Consider the following 20,927-nt stretch of genomic DNA (forward strand, 5'->3'; position numbering starts at 1 on the left):
AAAACAAACAAACTGCGTCTCATTCTGTCACTCTACGATAGAAGTAAAGGTATCCCAGATCTTTGGGGGGTTTCTCTGAAGCACAAACCTTCTGATCGTTGAAGATCACCCATCTGCCAAAAGCAAAACACTCATTAAAATCTGCAAGTTAGTGAAAAATCTGGATTAATTATATACAGACTTTAATTTTCTGTGTAAGGAAAAAGCATTAAATAATAAATAAAAAATAGAGGCGAGAGTCTGGTGATATGATAGGACATATTGAGATATGTGTATCAGATACGCTACATATCACGAGATAATCACAAGGCAGTACCAGACAGTATTTCACTTATTTTTTTTACTTAATAAAAACTGTATCGAAATATCTGCGCGTCTGATCTCACTCGTTCTTCCATAAGCCACGAAAAAACGAAACCATGTTTTTATACAGTACAATCCATCAATATTTTCCTACAATCCTAGTTAAAATGACACAAGTTATGAAAACGCTGCCCCCTGCTGGTTTTCTTTTAAATTATTATTTAATTTTGTTTTAATAAATCCGAGAAAATCTGGATTTTATTTAGACAATGTTATCAATTTACTATCATTACATGATACAACAATTTAAATTACTCTTGAAACTTAGTGAGGAATTAAACTTACTGTTGGTCCTTCTTGATATGGCACACATAGTGGCCGCACATGGTGCTGGTTCCCATGTGGCTAATGAATGCGAACAGTTCGTACTCTGAAAAAAGAAGAGAAGAGTTCAAATTTATGACAAATTCAAATTCAAATTAATTTTATTTATATAGCAACTTTCATGTAATGAAACAGCTCAAAGTGCTGTACATAAAACAAATAAAAATACTAGAAAAAGCATTTCCCACACATGTAACAAAATGATGACACATCATATCACAAAAAAGATTTAAAAAATACAACAGAATGTTTTTTTACTGTAAGAATTTACTGTTAACAATTTGAAATGAAACGTACTTCCTGGTCCGTCTCTGACACGTGGACCAGGGGGAGGATCTCTGCCGCCCTCGCTCTCTGCAGCTGAGCGACCTCCTTCAGACACATCCATGGACTCCAGGTCATCCAGGTGAGAGAAGATCCAGTCCACAGCTCGGTCCAGGACATTACTCTGCATTAAAGTAATGAAATATGAACTACTTTTCTTTATCACACCTCTTTAATGCTTCTGTTGTGACTAAAATCAGCTGCATTGTTCCATCAGAAAAAAGGAACGTTTAATAAAAGCATCAATACCTAATTATTATGATTTACTCCAAATAGCAGTGTTTAAATTATTATTTAAACTTTAAAAAGTATTTTGTGTGCTGACATGTCACTGAACGAGCTTTATCAACCAGCTGAACATCTCTTTGATGAAATACTGCTGAGGGTTTTGAATGTGTGATCTGTGAGATGTAAACAGTAATCCTGGAGTTATTTCTAACCGTTGCTCTGAGGGCTTTCGTAGCTTGATCTCGGCTGAAGCCCATGGAGACGATGGTTGCCAGATGCTCCTCGGACAGACTCTCTGTAGGCGTGGTTCCCGGCCCAGAGCTGCCGCCGGGCAACACCAGGGGAGCTGAGAAGTCTGTGAACACGACAAACACGAGGACTTACAGACTTTTCAAACGGGCTGATAACTTCTTCAAGTCTGGCTCTTTACGTACCTGGATCATCCATATGACCCATGATCCAGTTCATGGCAGAGTCAATTCCAGTGTTTCCTGTGTAATACACTGCTTTCCTGCAGGCCTCCAATGGGAATCCCATCTCACATAGCTGGGACACAGTGGAGTCATCCAGGACTGGAGCTGGGAGTGAGAGGAGAGGGAAGGGTTGAATTTATGTTTTGAAACAATCTAAGGTCCATTTTTAACCCCCCCAACCCTCCAAAAAAAATAAAATAAAATAAAATATATAAATGTATAAACTAAAACCAAAGAGATAATGAGTTATAAATTAAGTGATCACACACAAAAGTAAAATTAAATAAGGCAACAGAGCGACTCATGAGTAAAGAAAAGGCAGAAAAAGGAACAGATGTGGAGACAAAAGTGACAGATGGAGGCGGAAGAGAGCAGAAATGACAGACTGACACAGCAGTGGGGAGTAGAGTGAGTCGTCCTCGTCGTTGCCATGGGAACCCAGGATACCTTTAACCTCCACATCTGGAGTCATGAGTGGGGGTGGGGCCACCTCTGGCAGAAGCTCCTCCCCTGGTTGTTGGCCGGTGGCTCTGAGCGCGCTCAGATCCAGAGTGTCGGGAACGTCGATGCTCACATCTACAACGAACAGGATCATCATCATCAGGAATTAGACAGGACCGCATCTGAACTTGTTTTCAATGCACAAGTTCGTAATAAAATGTATTGAAGCCATCACAAAATTAAACTTGTACATTCTGCTCTAATTAAACGCTGAGTTTAAAAAAAAAAAAGAGCTTGAGGTTTGAGAATTTTACAAAATAAAAAGGTTTGGATTCAATCATAACCCTATAATTACAAAAAGAAGGATGTCTTTTTGTTTTTATGAAAAAACAATTTAGGTTTTCAGCAGGATTGAATTATAAGCTGAAAAAATAACTATAAAACGCTTACACTCTGGGGACTGAAAACCTCCAAAAAGACACCAACAACTGGATAAAACACTGATATAAACATGTCTAGCAGTTGATCTTACTTAAATTATTTGGATCTCTAGTCTCATCTGTTAGTTTTGGCCTCAGTTGTTGGAGCTGCAGCATGAGGACAAGGACTCGGATTAATTAAACTTCTTAAAACAGAAACAACTGCTGAAATGCTACATGTTCAACATTAACATTAATGACGCTAATGAAACCATCATCAATAGTGCAAAGAGTCCGCAAAACAAACAAATCGACTAAAACTGTTTCCAGTTTGAGCATCTAAAGAATTATTACAAAAATGTCCACTAGAGGTCCCTACTATCTAATGCAATTTACCCAAAGTGCACACAGACACAAACAGACACAAATATGTATTAGTATGTTCACTTACCCAGTTTCTTGGGCACCCAGTCGAGGCCAAAAGTAAACTTCTTGATCTGGATAACCAGATGGTCAGGAAAAGATGCAAACCGGGTCATTCTGAGAAGAAAAACAAAATATCACAATAAAGATGTAAGCTGTTCTTAATTTATTGCTCCTGCTTTTTTCGTTTGGAGTTTGTCTTCATACTTGGTAGCAGCAGTCTTGGCTTGAACAGCTGAGCTCCAAAAGTCTGTGAGGATCTCCGGCTCACTGAGAGCTGCCATGCAGGCGGTGAAGGGGATTTGTGCTCGCACTGTGGGGGCTGAGGAGTCCCCCTCCTCACGGCGCCGCTCCGCTTCCTGAAGCTCTTCTGTGGTATTAGGGGCGGAAAAAATGAAGAATAAGTGTGTTGTCATTGATAACTTAAAAGCTTTTGATGCTGTAAATGGGCTTTTCAATAGAGATGATGTTCAGATGGATAATGTCAGCCCTCCACCTGTGTTGGTAGCCTGATCCATGGGTACAGGGAGCTGCACAATGTACTCCACTCGCTGTGTGTATTTGGCTTTTTGTGACTGCTGGCACACAATCCTATCCTCCACGAGGAACCGGAAGGCTTCAGATGGGTTGGACCCGGAGCGACAGTTTCTCTGTGACAGAAATGACAAGTAAATACGATTAAAAGCAAAAATGGCTGAGAGGCTAATGAGTGTAAAACTATTTAACAGCAATTTTACCTCCACCATGTTTATGAAGTGCAATAGAAACTCCTGAGCATCCTGTTGTCTATTAGTTGAGAACTCTGGGTGGCCCCGCCCAACAAGAGCTTTGAACATCCGTGGCGCTATTCCAATTTGATCTCCCTGCAGAGGAGAAGAGGCAGGTTTCAGCAAGACAGGAAGCTCACAATAAATGGATTAAGTTGTTTTTTTCTTTTTTTTTTTACCCTGGGTTCAGATGCACCATTTTCATCTCCAGGGTCGGGTGCTGGTTTGGAATAGTCTCCAGATAAAAGACCGTAACCGAGTTTGGCCCTTTAATGAACAAACATTAAATTACAGGACAAAGGAATAAATGAACACAGATGGGAGATATATTTGTGGGTATACATGTAAGAACGTTTGCTTTATACAAAGAAAATGTGCAAAAATTATAAAAATGGTTCTACTGAAGTACAGAGGATCTCAAAGGAAAAAGACAATGGAAAGAAATGAAAACAAGATTTAAAATTAGGAAATAAAACCATTATCCCTGGTATACGTTCATTTCGATTTTTTTTTTTGGTAACAAAGAAATTGAGTTTCAAGAAATTTTAGATAAGAAGGAGCTAAAACACACACAGCAGAATTTAACTACTTTTAAATATATTTGTCTAACTCTTAGAAAAAATCCATCTTGACGTACAACAAAGTTACTTAATAAAAAATTAATCACCTAAAAGGAAATGACTGGAATTTACAAACTACATAAAAAATAGATTGAGTTTTTGCTTTTTATGGGAAGAAAATCTGCAGATAGAACATTATGAAACAAGTTAATAAAATTACCTGTAAAACAAGTTAATTCACATTAGGATATATTGTCTGGAAAGTCATTTTATTCTCTATTCCTTACTGAAGGTTTTATATCAAGTGTTATAAGGTATCCGACAAGAAATCGGACCAAAATACACATAATTATTTCCCCAAACACTCACACTTGAGTTTTGAAGTCCTGGGTTGGATCACTTGGGGCTTCATCAATTATTTTATCAATGTTTGCCACATACCTGTAAGACATAGAAAGCTGGTTAATGTACTTCTGGAACAGGAGTTGAGACATTTAAAACAGAAACACAAAAGAGTAGTACTGACTTGTTCTGAAAGTCCGGAATGGTGAAGAGCACTTGCATGACAGAATTGAGGTAGCAGCTGTTTCCCAGGTTCTTCATACCCGTCAAACCGGGGCCAAAGAGGGGCCGCAGGGTGGTCCCCGACTCCTGGATCACCTCCCACTCCCCAACACGCTGGTTCACGGCAATCTCCAACTCTGTCATTGTGCGCTCAGTCTGACAGGACACAGTTTAAAGGGACAAGACTGAAGAAAACCAAGGATATTCTCCTTTACAGTCATTACACAGAACTAAAAAAACTAATAAAAAATAGGTAGAATATAGTTCTAATGACAACAGGAGGGTAAGCAAGAAAATCTGTGTGGTAATCGCAGCAATCTGTTCTCTGTGCCACAGCAGCAGTTTTCACACCCGACTGTGCTGCTTCATTAAGTATGCAGGCATACATCAGAACGACAAGATCAGTACACAGCAGTGAACAATAAGTGACAACGAGCTCTTAAACATCAGCCGTCGTGTTCAGAATGAGATGAAGCAACAGGTAAAAAAAAAGGAACAAGAAACCTGAGAAAATACTTAAATTATCCACAGAAAATGAATACATGCAAGTAGATAGATGCAGTATTGGCACTATATGCAGATATTTGTTAAAGTGAAGCTAAAACTGACAGAACAAATGCAGAATAGATAAATGATCAACTTACCTTCTCCATTGTCATCATGTCGATGCCAAAGTGAGCTAGATGCTCTGCGAGCTTTGAATCCAGCACCATGTCATCCTCATCGTAAGAATAAACATCTGGACAAAGAAAGCGCCAGGAATTATGGGTAATGATGCACACAAAGACCGACAAAGAACTACAACTCTGAACTTTCAGGACAAGTTCTATGTGTTTCAGATTTAACATTTCTGCAACGTAAAATTCCTTCTCTTACCAGCGCCATCGGGTGTGATGGTACCAAGTTTTACAGCGAGTGGATATCCAGTCTCCTGGAAGTGGAGGAGGGCGTGGTTGTTGCCCCCCGACCCGTCAAAATACCTACGTCCACATAACACCTTGCCGTCAGTCAGATTCATCCAAATGTTCTCCTGCAGGTCACAGACCTCACACCGCCAGCCACTGAGGTTAAAGGAAAAACACACATCAAAGAAGTTTTACTTTTTTCTAAATCGGATAGTTATTTTGTATAAATGCTATCATTAAAGACTTGATGCGATTGTCAAAATTTGCCAAATTTCAAGTAAACTTCTTTTCTCAATTGGAAATGTTTTTGCCTCTACAAGAACTAGTTGAAAATGTTAGGTTTTACTCCTGCGGTCTTACGTAGGAGGGATTTTGAGTCCATTATCGAGTTGTTTCAGGTCAGCGGCGTGCTTCGACTCCTGCCTCACTTCACCGTCCCATTGCTGAACTTGTAGAGCGTGGGAAACCGAGTCAGCCGCCATGATACCCGCCATTGACAGAGACACCTACAGAAAAAATGTTTTATACATAAAACATTTGATCACAAATCAAAGACTAAATCTGTATTATTTACACGTGTGGAACATATATTTTGTAAAGTGAAATGTTGGATGTTTGTCCGTTTAAATATGACCTATATCAGTTCTTACAGTAAGCAGACAAATATATACGAAACAATAACATAATTCACACAAGAAGGATAAAAACACAAGTATCATGTAGTCCAACTAAACACAGATCCACCAACATATTTAAAATTTCACCTTGAATTTACTCTGGTAGTTTTTAGAACTTAATTTACTAAACAGTTGTAGTAACATCTATAGACAGATGTGTGAAGACAATTTTAAGGTAATTATAGCTTAACATTTGTGATTCTCAACATATCGATAACACGTAACTTCAGAGGTGCAATTAAAAAAACAGTGGAAAGCAACAAATATTGAATTCTTAAGACATTTTTTGTGATTTTAGTTACAAAGACAACTGAGGGAGTGAGTTGAGCTTCAAACTCATCCAGACTATGTAACTCTTCGGGTCAGTTTGAGTCACTGATTCTAGTGTTATCAGATAAGGAATTCAGTAACCATAATAACAGCAGACAAATTCATTTTAGCAAAAAAGCAGCACGTCGAGTTTTCCTTTTACAGTTCAACATTTACCATCTGTCTGCTCTTTAACGGGCTCTATGGACTAATTGGAATAAAACTGCCTCTGTAGCAACTTCTTGTAACAATGTCTAATTTTTATTTCTATTCATGCTAAAGAAAAAGACCCTTAGATTTCTCCGGATTTATGTTCAATGTCTCCCTAGCCACCTCTTTTACAGACTGCTACCATCAGGAAGGAGATACAGGTTTCACAGAGCCAGGACCAATCAACTTAAAAAAAGTTTTTACCCATGATCCATCAGGCTCCTTAATGATACTCTGTGAACACTTAGTCCCCCTTTTATATGCTTTTGTTTGTTGTTTTTTTAAATGTTGTTTTTCACTTAAAATGTATTATCTTAATGAACTTTGGCATATTGGCTGCCTTCAGTTTCGTCCTGCTCCCCGAAACACAATGACAATAAAGCATTCCATTCCGTTTGTTACCATTGGGGCTCTAAAGCCTTTATTTACACTTGACAAACAATTGACAAGAATTTTACTTTATGATGCTTTATGATGCTCATTTACAAGTCAATACTAAAACCTATATAATATAAATACTTTAAAGTACTGAAAATAAAGTTTGACACCAGAAAAGTACTGAAGGTAAATACCAAGATCAGATAAGTCCATAGAGAACAAAGTCACATTGCAAAGAAAGCAGAATTATAAACACCTAGAAGTTCATTTTAAACTGTCTTTAGTTGGATTCTTACAAGAAAAAAGTATTTTTTTTAATTGTTAATTGGAGACTAAATTTGAAAACTGTGATATATACAGAACAGTTCAGGTAATGCGGATAACATTTTTACTCATGTCGCACACCAGTCATCTTTTGCTTTTTTTCACACTAAAATTACTTTGCTTTTGCCAGACAATCAATAAAAGCAGTATCAAACTCCATCATAAATGTAACTTATAATAGAAACACCAGTAAATATCCACTTTATCTGACAAAAAACAACTGTAGCCCTAAATTAAAACATGATTAATATGGACATGGTATCATGAGAGTAAGTAAGGTCATTTTGTACAATCGTAGTGTTGAAATCCCTTACCCGTTCTCTGACAACATCAGGCATTGTAGCAAGGTCCTCTGAAGTCACTTCCTGTCTCTCGGGTAAAAGGACCACTTTAACATCCTCCTCGTACTGCTCCAGCTCCACATCGAATCCCCCTTCAATCCCTGTACAGAAAACGAACAAACAAAAACAATGATAAATAAGGTACTTGTCTGATTAATGTTTCTTTAGAATGTCACCAGAGTTTGAAAACTTCTTGGTAATGTTTCTGGACTTGTGATACCTGTATGTGGTCAACACAATGTGGTCTTAGTGGTCACTATAAAAGCTAGACAAAAAAAGAGCCATATATATACAGTACACAACCTTTACTTGGTTTGTTACATGTTAGCATCTACAGAAAAAACAATGATTTCAAGTATCTACAAAACACAAAAATACCACTTTGTAAGATATCTTTAAATTCTGAATATAAACATCCAAAAGGTCAAAACAAATTTACCATAAAATAGAAGTAAAGGTTGTCATGACCCAAATATTCCTGCTATAATATTGACAAAAACAAAGAAAACTATAAGCAAAATGAAATGTTCCCAGAGAATTGTAGAGGGATTTGGCTGTGATGATTACAGATGACAAAAACAAATAAACAAAAAAAAAAAACAATAAAACTCAATATGATCTTCAATATTATCAAATCAGTCAAATTTCTTATATTTGTTTTGGTAAAAAAAAAATTATTTTAAATTAATGTTTAAAGTAAAACCCTTTTTTAAAAAAAAAAAATAATAATCCTACACTTGTTGACCAGCTGGTAACATATCAGAACAATCATGCCTAAACATCTGCAAGTTCCCTCAAATTGACTCACCTATAGCCAACCTGGTGGGCTTTTTCTTAGGCGGATGCCCAGAACCAGAATTATTGTCATCTTCCTTCTGTGAGAACAACACAACAGTGAATGCGATGTGAATGTGTTTAGCTTGTGTCCGACTTTGCTTAAATATATGCAAAGGATGAAATTTCATTCCAGTCTACCTTTGCCTTACGAGTCCGAGTGATGTGGAGGTAAGCCCTCTGACCCGTGCGGGCATGGTGCCTCTCCACATACTGACTCCCAAAGCCCAGGAAACTGTTCATGCACACATACAGGCCTCCCTCACTCTCCTGTGGAAAAAAAAATCCAAACCTAAACAGGCCTGTCTTGTTGTTGCCACACAGTATTCTCTCTTGGCTAAGTTTCAACCAGAAATTAAAATTAGCATGAAGGAGTAAAAAGATGAGTTTGCCAGTGGTTGTGAAATAGTGGTCCAAATGCCTATTTTTTTTTTTTAAACGGTTTATATATCTATAAGTCATTAAGTGGACTGCACCATATATTTTAACCACGAACCCCTGAGATTTTATTGTGGATAACCCTCCTTTACTTAGTTAAAACAAATTCCCTAAATAGACGTTCTTTCAGGTGAAAATGTTAAGAATTTAAACACATTCTGTAATTTGGATTATTTTGACAATTTTTTCTTTTATTATGATGCCTTTTTGATGTTTAAATGTAGCCAGACCACAGTAAATAATTAATTTAACCCTATCTCCAACATTCTCCTCACAACCAACCACCTTTGTGCTCCTCCATGAATCTCCTCTTATAGGCCTCTTTTTTGGCTACCCCAATCTCAACATCCTTTTCCCAACATAATCACTGTTCCTCCTGAATGTATCCAAACCATAATAATTTACCTTTCCTGCATTGGTCTCCAAAATAACCATTATGAGACATCAGTTTCTGTGATGTCTTCATTCCTGATCGTGTCCAATCTCAACTTCTTCAGCTCTGCCTCCTTTCTCTTTCTCTGAGCCACTGTCTCTAAATCAAACACATGGCTGCTCTCACCATTCGACACATTTCCTTTTATTCTTGCTGACACTTTTTTAGTCACACATCACACCTGCACCCTACCTTAACCCGTTCCAACCTGCTTGCACATGATTCCTCATCTCTTTCCCTCACATGCTGTTGTTCTGGACTGTTGACCCCAAATACTTAAAGTCATCCCCCTTCTTCACCTCTGCTCCTAGTAACCTTAACATTCCACTTAAGTCCCTCTCATTTGCACAAGGAGACTCTGGCTTTGTCTAAACTCACTCACTACTTAGTGTACTATGCACTGTATTTTTGTCGGGGTGTCTGAATCTACAATCTCGATATCTCCCAGAAGTATGTGCAAAAAGCCAGTGTGCATTAATACTCACAAGATTAGTGAGGACATTTAAAAAAAATGTAAATTTAAATAAGTTTTTTTTCATCAGATTAATAAATAGTCTTCGCAAAATTTTCACATTTATTAAGTTTTCACTTCAGTAAATGGTTGACGTCATATTTGGCATTTAAAAGAGTAGAGAAGTAGCTACCATGTGTCCACATTGCACTAAAATTCAGGCCACTGAATCGTTAGGAAGCAGTGAGTGAATTTGTACATAATATCTGTCTTGCTGTATTCATCCTTCTCCTTTCCAGAGCAAATCTCAACCTTTCTAGATGTTCCTCCATCAGTTACCTGCTCTTGTTTCAGATTACATGATCCACAGAGATATCAGTTTAAACTTATCGGTCACAGCGAACAAGAAGGGGCTTAAAGCCAATTCTACCTCTGTAACATCTACAGCACATTTCACCACTCTTACATGTCCTGCACAATTCCACACCTCGGACTTTCTTATACAAAACAGTGCAAGAGGAGTCTGGAGAACCAAGGTTGGTTGATCAGTTCTGACCTTTTATAACAGCATCCCAAATACTAATGTTGCACCTGTGGGACTCTTGTTATGACACTAAATTGTTACTAACAAATACTTCTAACCTCAGGTTAGCTGTTAGTGTGTCTCTGAAGTTGTATAAATAGTCTCCAAGTATGAAACATGATTTTACAAAATTCAATTAGTTAGGGGTTCTCTTAGTTGGAAAAGCTTCACTCACAAGGAGGAAATAATACAAAAAAATGTTCAGGACATCTGATTTAAACCAACTACTCCAGTTTTAAATACGTCGAGAATGACGACTCGGCAACAAAATTTAACCTAATTATAAATGTCTACAATATTATATATTTTTATTCGAAGTAAAGCAAACAAAAAGGTTCACAAATATGGTCATTTCAGAATTATTATCACAAAATGACTGCGTTAGCTTCCCTGCTAGTTTGACAGTTTGAAGATTGCTAGCTAAAATGCTAGCCAAGCTAAGTTTTCATTACAGTGCATTTTTAGCCTAGCCAGACGTTAGCTAGTTTGTAAACAAAATGAGGAAAACCCCGCAAATCAACACGTTAAAGTTGTGAAATATATGGTATTCCGCAAAAAATGAAAACGACGTACGTTTATGCGGAAACAAAACAGATTTACGCGTAACAAAAAAGAAACTACTCACCGGCGAAGCAAATGACAGGGCGCATTCGTCTTTGTGGACTCGGTCCCCGGGTTTTGGAACCCGAATTGTGGACAAAACTGACATCAAAATCTCACCAACATCCCCCATGACTACCTCACTAGATCAGCCTTTCAGAAAAAAGCTTGCTCGTTTTGGTTTGGGCAGCCGATCCACTGATAACCAGACTAACAAGTGCGTCTGTTGTCTAGCACTGTCTGAATTTGCTTGAATGAACCATGGGATGCTGCCTGTGTTCAGGGAAGGCCCAAAACGAGCTCCTGCCTGGTACCGTAATCCATGAAATATGAACCCCCAATGGTTTTTCTTGTGCCGCTTTAACCCGTTTCTCTTCCCTGATGCCAAATATTGTTAAAATGACATTAATAGAAAGATGATAATAATTTTCAAATATAGGAATTTCAATGAAAACGCAAACAATCAACTATTTATTTCATCTCAATATTTTTGCATTAAGTCATTACGGTAACTCATGGAGAACACTCCCCTCTAGCGGAACTTGGAAGTATTGCATCTTTTGATCCTATTTCAAACAGAGCTCAAATCGAACAGCGAGAATTTGTTAAAACTAGAAAAAAACGAACTTTGGGAGCCTAACTTGAAGTTGTGCTTCAATAACTCAAAATGAAGACTTCTATATCTCCCATAAATGATAGTAATTCTTGACTGGGCTTTGTTGTCACAACATCCAAAGTCCCTCCTCTTCTTCTCCCCCCAAACTCTCCGTCTCCACCGCCGAGTTTCTTCCTTGGACCATGGCGCACTCTGAGCACTCCACTGTATACGTGGCGCTTTATTTTGTTTCCTCCGTGTTTTATAGGTGTAACGTTGAGGCGTCGGTGAGCGGCGGCTCCAGTGTTTTTTCCCATCTGCAGCCGTATGACTTTCTGTATTACAGCGGGGTGCGAGCGTACTATGGAGAGGAGTGGGGGAAAGCTGCAGAGCTGCTGGAGAAATCCATAGCTACTAAAGAATCACTGCTGAGAGTCCGCAGGCAGTGTCACGATGAATGTGTGGCAGCTGGCACGGACGCTTCAGGGAAGCTGGGTGAGTGGAAGAACAGAAAACAACTTTTTGTCTTTTGACACTGGAAAAGACACGTCTCCTTGTAGAAGATAACAGTCAAAAACACGGGTGGAAAATGCACTAAAAGCTCATCAAAACTTTTCAGTTGTTCAGTTATGTTTTCACTGATGCAATTAAATATCTAGTTCACAAACACAAACAATGTAAATATTATAATTATTACTGATCATACACATTTGTGCATTAATAGTTTTTAGTTTTGGGCCCCAACTGAGAACTCCAAGATGGTATTCCAGGTGAATTACATTTATTAAAATAAAATTAAAAAAATTAGGCTATTTCCTTTGTAAAAAAAATAAATAAATAAATGAAAAAATAGACCCAGTATATGATAAAATGTGTATATATTTAAAGAAATTAAACATATGTGGTTTAGTTCTGTTTTTTTATAAAAGAAAAAAGTTATATGCTCTTATTTTATTGTTTTACAGCTGCTTATTTCAGTGCATGTCCAGTCTCAATGTGTTATTGTTTTTTAATTTAAGGACTGACTATAGAAATGTCACAGGAGTATCTTTAAAACTTGATTACACTCGTGATTTTTCTCCAAGTGCGCTGATGAAACTTTGTGTTTTAGAAAACACATTATTTTATATGCTTTATTGTAATGAATTTGCAAATATGCAGTATACTGTCTAAGAAAATATGAGTTGTAGATTAGATTTCCATAGCTACCATAAATGTTAAATATTCACAAAAATCAAGTGAATTAGTTTGTGATTTATTTTTTTTCAAGCACATTTTCTTTTTTGTTAGACTCTGTGGAGGGAAGTATTTGGGATCTCTTGGTTTTGGATTGGATTCAGAAGAAAGCTGAGTGTTTGAGGTTTTGCATGGGGCGTTTTGTCAGTCCCACTGGACTGCTTCCTGTCTCTACTGACATAGAATATGAATTTGACACTCGCAATCCCTACAATTTTCTACAAGTCACATATTACAAGGTAAGGACAGACTAATATGTATGGTTTTGTTCATATTTTCATATTTAAACTCTACTAATAAAAAATAATAATTTGAAAGTAGATTTTAATGGCCTTTTAGTACGATTAACCATCATCATATGTCAAAACCTTTCCCTGAGTCTCCTGTCCCTTCTCGTCAGCTGGAGAAGGTGCAGAAAGCAGCATCAGCAGCTCACACCTACTTTGTGGCCAACCCTAGTCACCTGGAGATGAGGAACAACATCGAGAAGTACAGGCGCATGGACGGGGTGACTGAGGGCGATTTCCAGGACAGAGAGATTGAGAATGAGAAGCACTGGGTGAGAAGGGCATGTGACTGAATTACAGTTAAAGTTTTGCACTCTAACGGTTTTAAATAGCAGATTATAATAGTTTTAAGAAACATCCAGGATTCACATTTACTTTAGAAAGATGTGTTCGATATATTTTGTGTAAGAAGCTGATATGAGCAGCAGAATCAACAATCCTTTTCCATATGGCACAATAATAAGTGTGTGTTATTAATTAAACAGTTTTCAAGTCTCTGAATTTAAACAAGTTCCATTTGTATTTTTTTCATATGAAGACCAGTTTGAGAGTCAAAGTTTTACCCTTCATCTGTGTCCAGGTACTTTATGATGCTGCACTTCAGCATGAAGCTTCCTCCGAGTGGTTACAGGCTGCAGAAAAATGGAAAGCTTGTGTGAATGAAACGCTACGGCAGACAGAGGAGTGCAGGGTGCAGTGTGACGTTGCCCCTCAGCCTCTACCTGAAGACAGAGGAGTGGACAGTGTGGATGGAGTCTATGAAAAAGTTGCAGGTGAGAAATAAAAGCTGTGACACTTTAAATCTTTATTTTACTAACTTTTTGTGAGTTTGTTGTCAATTAAGACAAGAGAAACTAAAATGTAAGAGAACATGTGAAGGGATGTTTCTTATTAGTTTTTGGGCCTATTTTGCTAAAGACCCACTCCATTGAAAATAGTGTTTTTTATATGTTCTTGTGATACTTTTCTCATGATAAAAGAAAATATTTAGAAAATTAAGCTTAAAATTGAATTTCTTAAACCGTTGTGAATCAGGAGCAAACAAAAAAATGTAGCTGGAAAAAGACTAGTTATGTGCAAACTAGAATCGGCATGTCACAAGCTCCCTGCTCCGCTCCATTCCGATTCATCCACTTGTTGACAAACAGAACCATGTAGGTCTTTGTTTTCTGGCATTTGGCTCAAAACTAGATAGCTCAGATATTGTTCAACAGTTTTGTTGCATCAGTAATGTTTGGGTTGTACGGGGCTGTAATATAAATTGTTGTGTAAGCAAAGGGATGATGGGAAGTGTGGTCAGGCTTACACCATGCAAACGGTTCCATCCACAACTCAGAGGGAAATTTCCCATAAATACTTGCCACTCTGCAGAAACTATGACCTAGAAAACAACACAGGTTTTCAGATTTTACTGAAAAAAAGTATAATTGTAAATAAAAGACTGCTGGGAACAATTTTACATTAGATCAAAAAATGTTGGAGTGGGACTTCCTTCCAATTATCCCAACATTCCTCAACTACAATAATTGTTCTGCAGGAAGTTCAGTTTTTCCCCTCTGCTCTTTTCTGTCCAGCCCTCTCGCTCTCCCTACTCTCCTGCCGTCAGTCCTGCATTACTCAAGTTGCCACGAGACCTGGAAGGATTTCTGCTCAAGAAGATTTCCTGCCAACACAGCTGGAGCATCTACACATTGCTCAATTTAAAGGTCTGGATTTGGGGAGCAACCTGGACATCGTATGAGTTTCTTATGCTTAATTCTTTCTTTTTTTTAACAGCTGGGGACATAAATGGAGCAGTGGAGTCACTACGCTCATTTCTCCTGTTTTACCCATCTGATGAGGACTCCTTGGATAATCTGCAGTTCTATTATGAGACTGTAGGGGGCGATGTAGAGACACAGTTGATACAGCCTTCTCCGGTATGTCTGTCTGTCAGAATTGAACTATTACAGGATGAAGCTTATGTAAAACTGAAGTAAAAGTAAACTATTTTGTTAATTGAGATATACTTACATGTATTCTAAGTACATTTTATTTATTGTATTTGAGTTTGTGTTTATGTCAAACAGGAGATTTCCACATACATCAGCCGCTCCTTGCAGGAAAAGGAGCTGCTGTATTTTGGTGTAGAAAACCTTAGCTTCAGCTTTGTTGATCCAGTAAGTGCTGCTTACAAATACATAAAAAACACATTTAAAAAATGTCCTTCAGGTTTATAAATATTTATTTTTCGTAGGACCTTTGGACACCTGAAGATGTGGTACCTGAATCCCTGCGAGAAAACTGGAAGTAAGACTAAAAAAATGTGGTTTAGTGTCAGGAGAAGTAGAAAGAAGTTCGCTTTAGTTAACTATCGTTTTTTTATGTTAGATCTGAAAAAGAAAAGATAAATGAGAAGATTAAAGAAGGAGAGCAGAAGGAGGAAGTGGATGACAGTGGTTTTTATGCAGGTGGGGTTATTATCTTCTGAAGTTTCAACTGGTATTAATCAAAGCTTAATGTTTTCTTTATTGTCATGTGTTTTCTTTCTAAAGGAGGCCCAGTTCCTCAGGTGGGCGTGACCATTTCCATGGATGATGAGGCTCTGAACGGAACCAACCGGGTTGTTCTTGATGGAGTCATGACTGAGAAAGAGTGTGACAGAATCTTGCAGTTGGCAGCTGTACGTATTTTCTCTGGTGCAGCTGGTGTTTTCCTTAAAATTATCACCTTCCATATTTTCTTTTCTTTCTCCGTCTTCTCTCTCAGGTGGCAGCATCTCTTGGGGATGGTTACCAGGGACGACGGTCTCCACACACACCTCATGAAACACTCGAAGGTCTGACTGTTCTCAAGGCTGTAAAGGTGGGTGAAAGGATGACGTGCAGATTCCTGGTTTAAGTTAGCATCTCTTGACCTTCTCTTCCTCCTCTGTCACAGCTGGCTCAGGATGGCCTAGTGAACCAATCAGATGCCAGGCTGTTGCACGAGCTGGGAGAAAGAGTCAGAGGTCTTCTGCACTCCTATTTCAGAAGCCCTTCTGGACTGTTTATCTCCTTTACACATCTAGTGTGCCGTAGTGCTATTACAGGTGAGAAAATATCTGTATTATTTCCTTTAAAGCCCCATTCCAATCATCTTTTTACCCATTTTAAAAGTGTTTTCAGTGGTCTTTTAATTATATTTATGCAGTTTTCTGTAGTTTTCTAATCATAGTTTCTACAAAGCAGCAATAGTTCATTAGAAATTCACCTCTGAGTTGTGGGCTTTTACAGCCCCTCACACCCCCAATCTAACATTAGTGGTGCAACAAAAATGGCGAACAATATTGGAGCTATCCAGACGTACAGTTTTGAGCCAGATGTCAGTTCAAACGAGGAAAATATGGATCCATTTGTCTGCAAGATGGTGCATCAGAATGAAGTGGAGCAGGGAGCTTGTGGCATACCAATGGTAGCATTTACATCACATCTACTAGCTTTTTCCATCAACATTTTACCGTCTGTTCTTGATTCATAACAATTTGATTAAAGACATACTCAAAAATAGAATTTTAAGCTTAATTTCTTTATATGTATCTCCACCATCATGAGAGAAATGCCAGAAGAACAAGTGAAAAACACCTAAAATTTTCAATGGAGTGGGTCTTTAACTATTTTGATTTCACCACTTATAAAGAGTTGATTTTTGTGATTGCTGACTTTGAGCTCAGGTGACCAGGAGGGCAGATTGGATCTGTCTCATCCTGTTCATGTTGACAACTGTCTTCTTGAGCCGGAAACAAATCAGTGCTGGAAAGAATCACCTGCCTTCATACACAGAGACCTCAGGTACAACTAAACAAACTCATTCTCGAACCAAAAACACCATCCTGTTGTCTTTATTATATATCATGTTTGCGTGGTATCTTTATCCGGCAGTGCCATTCTCTACCTAAATGACGACTTCAGTGGGGGAGAGCTGTTCTTCACTAAAAGAGATGCCAAGACAGTAACAGTGAGTTACTTGTTGATATTCATGTATCTGAGGTCATTTTTGGGAGGCTCAGTTAACATTGGATATTTTTTTACTTAATCTGTGTCCCCAGGCTCAAGTGAGGCCCAGCTGCGGTCGACTGGTGGGCTTCTCCTCGGGTCCAGTGAATCCGCACGGTGTGGCTGCCGTGACCGGGGGCCGGCGGTGTGCTCTGGCCCTGTGGTTCACGAAGGAGAAGCTGTACAGGGACATGGTGAGCATTATGATGCCAATCAACGGTGACCTCCTCTTGCACAGGTCGAGTCCGTCGCCTGGAGTTGTGATGTCGTGACATCAGCGTTGGATAATAGGACCAGCTGGGGCACCATGCAAATCTGTTGGGTGTTTGCATATGCATGCTCGTTTTTCGTCTGCCTGTGACTGTATCATGTCAGGGTCCTTCAGGCTCACGAGATTTATGTTTGGAAAGAAGATCAAGCTGTAAATTAGCGTTAATGAAACAGTTTTGTTTTAATCTGTAAAAATTGATGTAATTCCAAGAAAACTATGAAGTCTTCCAAAGAAGCAGAAAACTCACAAACTAAACTCCAAGTGAAATACCTTCAACGTGTAACACCACACAGGAGATAGCAGCAGTTTTGACAAATAGAAATGAATATTTATCTGCATTTTGGCGTCGCTTCTGCAGGAGCGGGAGGAGGCAGAGGCCTTGTGGGCAGCAGATGGGCAGAGTGTGGTGAAAAAGGACGACGAGGAGAAAGAGAGCAATGCAAACCTCGGCCGAAACGCTCGGAGCCATTCGTCTAAGGAAAGAAGCAGAAGCAGAGACAGGGTAACGGGGGCCAAAGACGAGCTTTGAGTCCAACAGAAACACTTCAGACTCAAACTGGAATTTATTTTGACTCACATCTGCTAAAAAACATTTCAATTTTTCACATTTTTACCTTCAAATTGACTGTCTTTTGAGTTGTGTTCAACATGTAAATACTTTATTTATGCTGGACATGATGCAATAAATGAGGGATGGTGTCAACTCTTCTTTATTCTTTCATTAGGATACCTTTGTACAAAATGAAGAGAATAAAATATGAGTTAAATGTGATTCTGCCACATAAATGCATGCAAGTGGTGCAGTGAAAAGAGGATTAGGCCGAGAGGGAGGTCAAAAAGGGGCAGAAAAGTGAAGGCAGACCTTCTGACCTATTAAGCAATTTCCTTACAAATCCCTTAACTGCCCGGTGAGACGGTCCTGCTGAGAGATATGATAAGAGTAAATATTAGAAAGTAAAATGACGGGAGGTATGAGAAAGTGAAGTGATCGTTTCAGGTGGTAACAGGGAGCAAACAGAGAGGGAGGTGCACAGGGGAAAACAAGGATAGAAATAGAGAGATTATTGGTAATCCCTCATAAATGAGTGCATTTGTTTATGAAGCTTAAAAATCTCCCATTTAGAATATGGAATAATAATCCATGGAGAGGGTATTTAATAGTACACATCCAGTGGTGTGACACTTAACCCACAAACTTCCCTCCATTATAACCAGTGCCCCACCGCACCCCCCCACTTACGCCATGCTGTGCATTACACTCAAGTGCTGTTTATGGCCCATATTAACACTCTCACTCCCCCCTGTGTGATAATCCATTGCAGATTTGGGTCAACAGGCCTGTTTAATGGAGTCTTGGCTTTAACCTTTTCCCTCCCGTGCTCACGCAAACTAGGCCGTACCCGAAAACTCTGCATTAATCCTCGCTTAAAGTCTCGGTTTTAATGCACCTCCTGATACCAAACACCTCCGCTGTCTGGTGTTCCAGTTACACTCGTGACGGAAAAGGACAACGTTGAAGTTGCATGCAGTCAGTCTTTCCTGTAAATCATATCATGAGCAGAAATTATGTAAGGCCTGGCTGTTAGTAGTGCTTCAACTAAAATCAGAGCATCCCATTGTCACTGCAGCTAAGTGCTGTGTAGTATGACTGCATCACTCATCTCTAATGAGTCACTTCCAAATATTACGCATCCTATTGTTTATTACTAAAACCGCCTTTCAGTTTCCTACTGGTGGACCCTTTCAATGATTCATCACACAGTTGGTTCCCATCCAGCTTTTACTAAGTAAAAGCGCTATTTGAAATACTTATTTTGTCAGTGTTTCTATTTGCATTTATAAGTTCAGTATTTTTCGCTAAGGGAAAAATAGAATAGCGAAAGCTCAAACAGTATCCATTTTTGGGGTACCGGTGCAAACCTAGCTACCGTTGGGCAGGTTGCCAGTTTGTTGCAGGGCCACACACTCACAAACTCAAGGATGGTTTTGAATCTCCTGTGAACCCATGAGCATGTTTTTGGAAGATGCCTGGATGCCTGAGATCCCACCTGGAGGAAAACAGACGAACAGCCATCAAGAATGCAGAAAGAATCATGGATCGAAACAAAACCTGTTTTGACCAACATGTGGTTCCTTTGGATTTGGACATCGGAGAGAGAGTCCTCATAAAAAACGTGTGCCTGAGAGGAAAGCATAAACTGGCAGACAAGTGGGAGTCAACAGGAAAGCAGACAACCTCCCAGTGTACACTGTCCGTCCAGAAAATCAGCCAAAACCACTTTGCCCTTTACATAGGGATCTAATACTCCCTTGCTGATTCCTAGCCGCACCTCAGGAGAAGACCCCAAGCAAAAGTCAAATGCGGCTGTATCTGTTCCTTCACCCACCACTGAAGCCAAACATCTAAATGATGATGATGATGATGCTCTGTTTATCCTGCTCTTACCTGAACCAGTCACTGTTACACGTCTCTAAACTTACCTACCGCCCAGCAACTAGATGTCGAACCTGATCTTCCTGCTGTGAACTTACCTGTTGTCAAATCACCTGCTGTCCTTGCTCAGTCTCCTGAACCTGTTATCCAAACAGAGACAAGATGATGCAAACTCTACAAAACGAACCTGTGAAAGAAGAAATCATAATACCTGAACCAGATCAAATCACTGCTGTTAAGAGTCCGAATGCTGTCAACCAGACCACGGATCTCAACAATTTTTTCTAATACAATCAATCGATTATTTTATTCCTGTATTGCATCTTTTTTCACACACTCTGGGCGCTGTGAGTCGAACTGCATCGTCTGTGGGTCAGTTCGCATAGCCTCAAAGTAACGTTACCCTACCCCACTTACGATCCTCCCTTTGTTTTCCCCCTTTCCCGTTAGCTTACAGTCCCTCACATACCCAACCTAACAATGCCAGCAACATTGGGGCTATCTAGCTGTACAGTTTTGAACCAGATGCCAACTCAGAAAAACAAACACATACATAGATCTATTTGTCTGCAAGTGGATGTGGAGAGAGCTTGTAGCCCCCTGACTGTAGCACCTACGTCACAACTACAAGGTTTTTCTAACATTGTTTCTTCGTCTGCCCCTGATTCACAATGATCTCAATGAAGAAATACTCAGAAATGCAGTTTTGACCTTAGTATTCT

At 39.0% G+C, this 20,927-nt stretch overlaps 2 protein-coding genes across 5 annotated transcripts; one reads left to right on the forward strand and one right to left on the reverse strand.

Annotated features, from left to right (window-relative positions):
* usp5 (ubiquitin specific peptidase 5 (isopeptidase T)) lies at nucleotides 1-11,757 on the reverse strand. Of its 3 annotated transcripts, none has more exons than XM_024267767.2 (20): nucleotides 11,395-11,757; nucleotides 9,006-9,134; nucleotides 8,839-8,905; nucleotides 8,004-8,131; nucleotides 6,152-6,297; nucleotides 5,763-5,947; nucleotides 5,531-5,625; nucleotides 4,849-5,042; nucleotides 4,692-4,763; nucleotides 3,942-4,029; nucleotides 3,733-3,858; nucleotides 3,492-3,645; nucleotides 3,203-3,365; nucleotides 3,024-3,112; nucleotides 2,103-2,288; nucleotides 1,674-1,817; nucleotides 1,452-1,594; nucleotides 985-1,135; nucleotides 649-733; nucleotides 1-113 (listed from the first exon to the last, which is right to left on the reverse strand). In XM_024267767.2, exons 1-20 carry the CDS (start codon nucleotides 11,500-11,502, stop codon nucleotides 20-22), a joined length of 2,547 nt encoding a protein of 848 aa, XP_024123535.1. In that variant the 5' UTR covers nucleotides 11,503-11,757; the 3' UTR covers nucleotides 1-19. The 3 variants fall into 3 exon arrangements, with proteins under 3 accessions (XP_024123535.1, XP_024123536.1, XP_036071974.1); XM_024267768.2 differs by having other exon boundaries at nucleotides 2,160-2,288; nucleotides 11,395-11,731; XM_036216081.1 differs by lacking the exon at nucleotides 11,395-11,757 and adding an exon at nucleotides 9,708-9,914.
* p3h3 (prolyl 3-hydroxylase 3) lies at nucleotides 10,589-18,479 on the forward strand. 2 transcript variants are annotated; one of them, XM_024267780.2, is made up of 17 exons: nucleotides 10,589-10,722; nucleotides 12,311-12,459; nucleotides 13,255-13,439; nucleotides 13,601-13,759; nucleotides 14,068-14,260; nucleotides 15,062-15,193; nucleotides 15,264-15,406; nucleotides 15,557-15,646; nucleotides 15,724-15,776; nucleotides 15,858-15,937; nucleotides 16,022-16,149; nucleotides 16,236-16,331; nucleotides 16,407-16,557; nucleotides 17,179-17,296; nucleotides 17,387-17,462; nucleotides 17,554-17,694; nucleotides 18,130-18,479. In XM_024267780.2, the coding sequence occupies exons 3-17, from the start codon at nucleotides 13,332-13,334 to the stop codon at nucleotides 18,298-18,300; spliced, it is 1,839 nt and encodes a 612-aa protein (XP_024123548.1). In that variant the 5' UTR covers nucleotides 10,589-10,722; nucleotides 12,311-12,459; nucleotides 13,255-13,331; the 3' UTR covers nucleotides 18,301-18,479. The 2 variants fall into 2 exon arrangements, with proteins under 2 accessions (XP_024123548.1, XP_024123547.1); XM_024267779.2 differs by lacking the exon at nucleotides 10,589-10,722 and having other exon boundaries at nucleotides 11,932-12,459.
* The last annotated feature ends 2,448 nt before the right edge of the window (nucleotides 18,480-20,927 follow it).

The sequence above is a fragment of the Oryzias melastigma genome, linkage group LG16, assembly GCF_002922805.2.
Source record: "Oryzias melastigma strain HK-1 linkage group LG16, ASM292280v2, whole genome shotgun sequence".
In the NCBI taxonomy this organism is placed as follows: domain Eukaryota; kingdom Metazoa; phylum Chordata; class Actinopteri; order Beloniformes; family Adrianichthyidae; genus Oryzias; species Oryzias melastigma.

Bases quoted from the DNA above. Each gene is read 5' to 3' on its own strand.
- p3h3 (XM_024267779.2), top strand. From the start codon at position 12,168: ATGGCGCACTCTGAGCACTCCACTGTATACGTGGCGCTTTATTTTGTT. The intron at 15,938-16,021 runs GTGGGGTTATTA...TTCTTTCTAAAG, and splicing joins TGACAGTGGTTTTTATGCAG to GAGGCCCAGTTCCTCAGGTG. The intron at 16,332-16,406 runs GTGGGTGAAAGG...CCTCTGTCACAG, and splicing joins CTGTTCTCAAGGCTGTAAAG to CTGGCTCAGGATGGCCTAGT.
- usp5 (XM_024267767.2), bottom strand. From the start codon at position 11,502: ATGGGGGATGTTGGTGAGATTTTGATGTCAGTTTTGTCCACAATTCGG. The intron at 3,646-3,732 runs GTAAAATTGCTG...TTTCTGTCACAG, and splicing joins ACTTCATAAACATGGTGGAG to AGAAACTGTCGCTCCGGGTC. The intron at 1,595-1,673 runs GTACGTAAAGAG...TCGTGTTCACAG, and splicing joins GGGTCATATGGATGATCCAG to ACTTCTCAGCTCCCCTGGTG.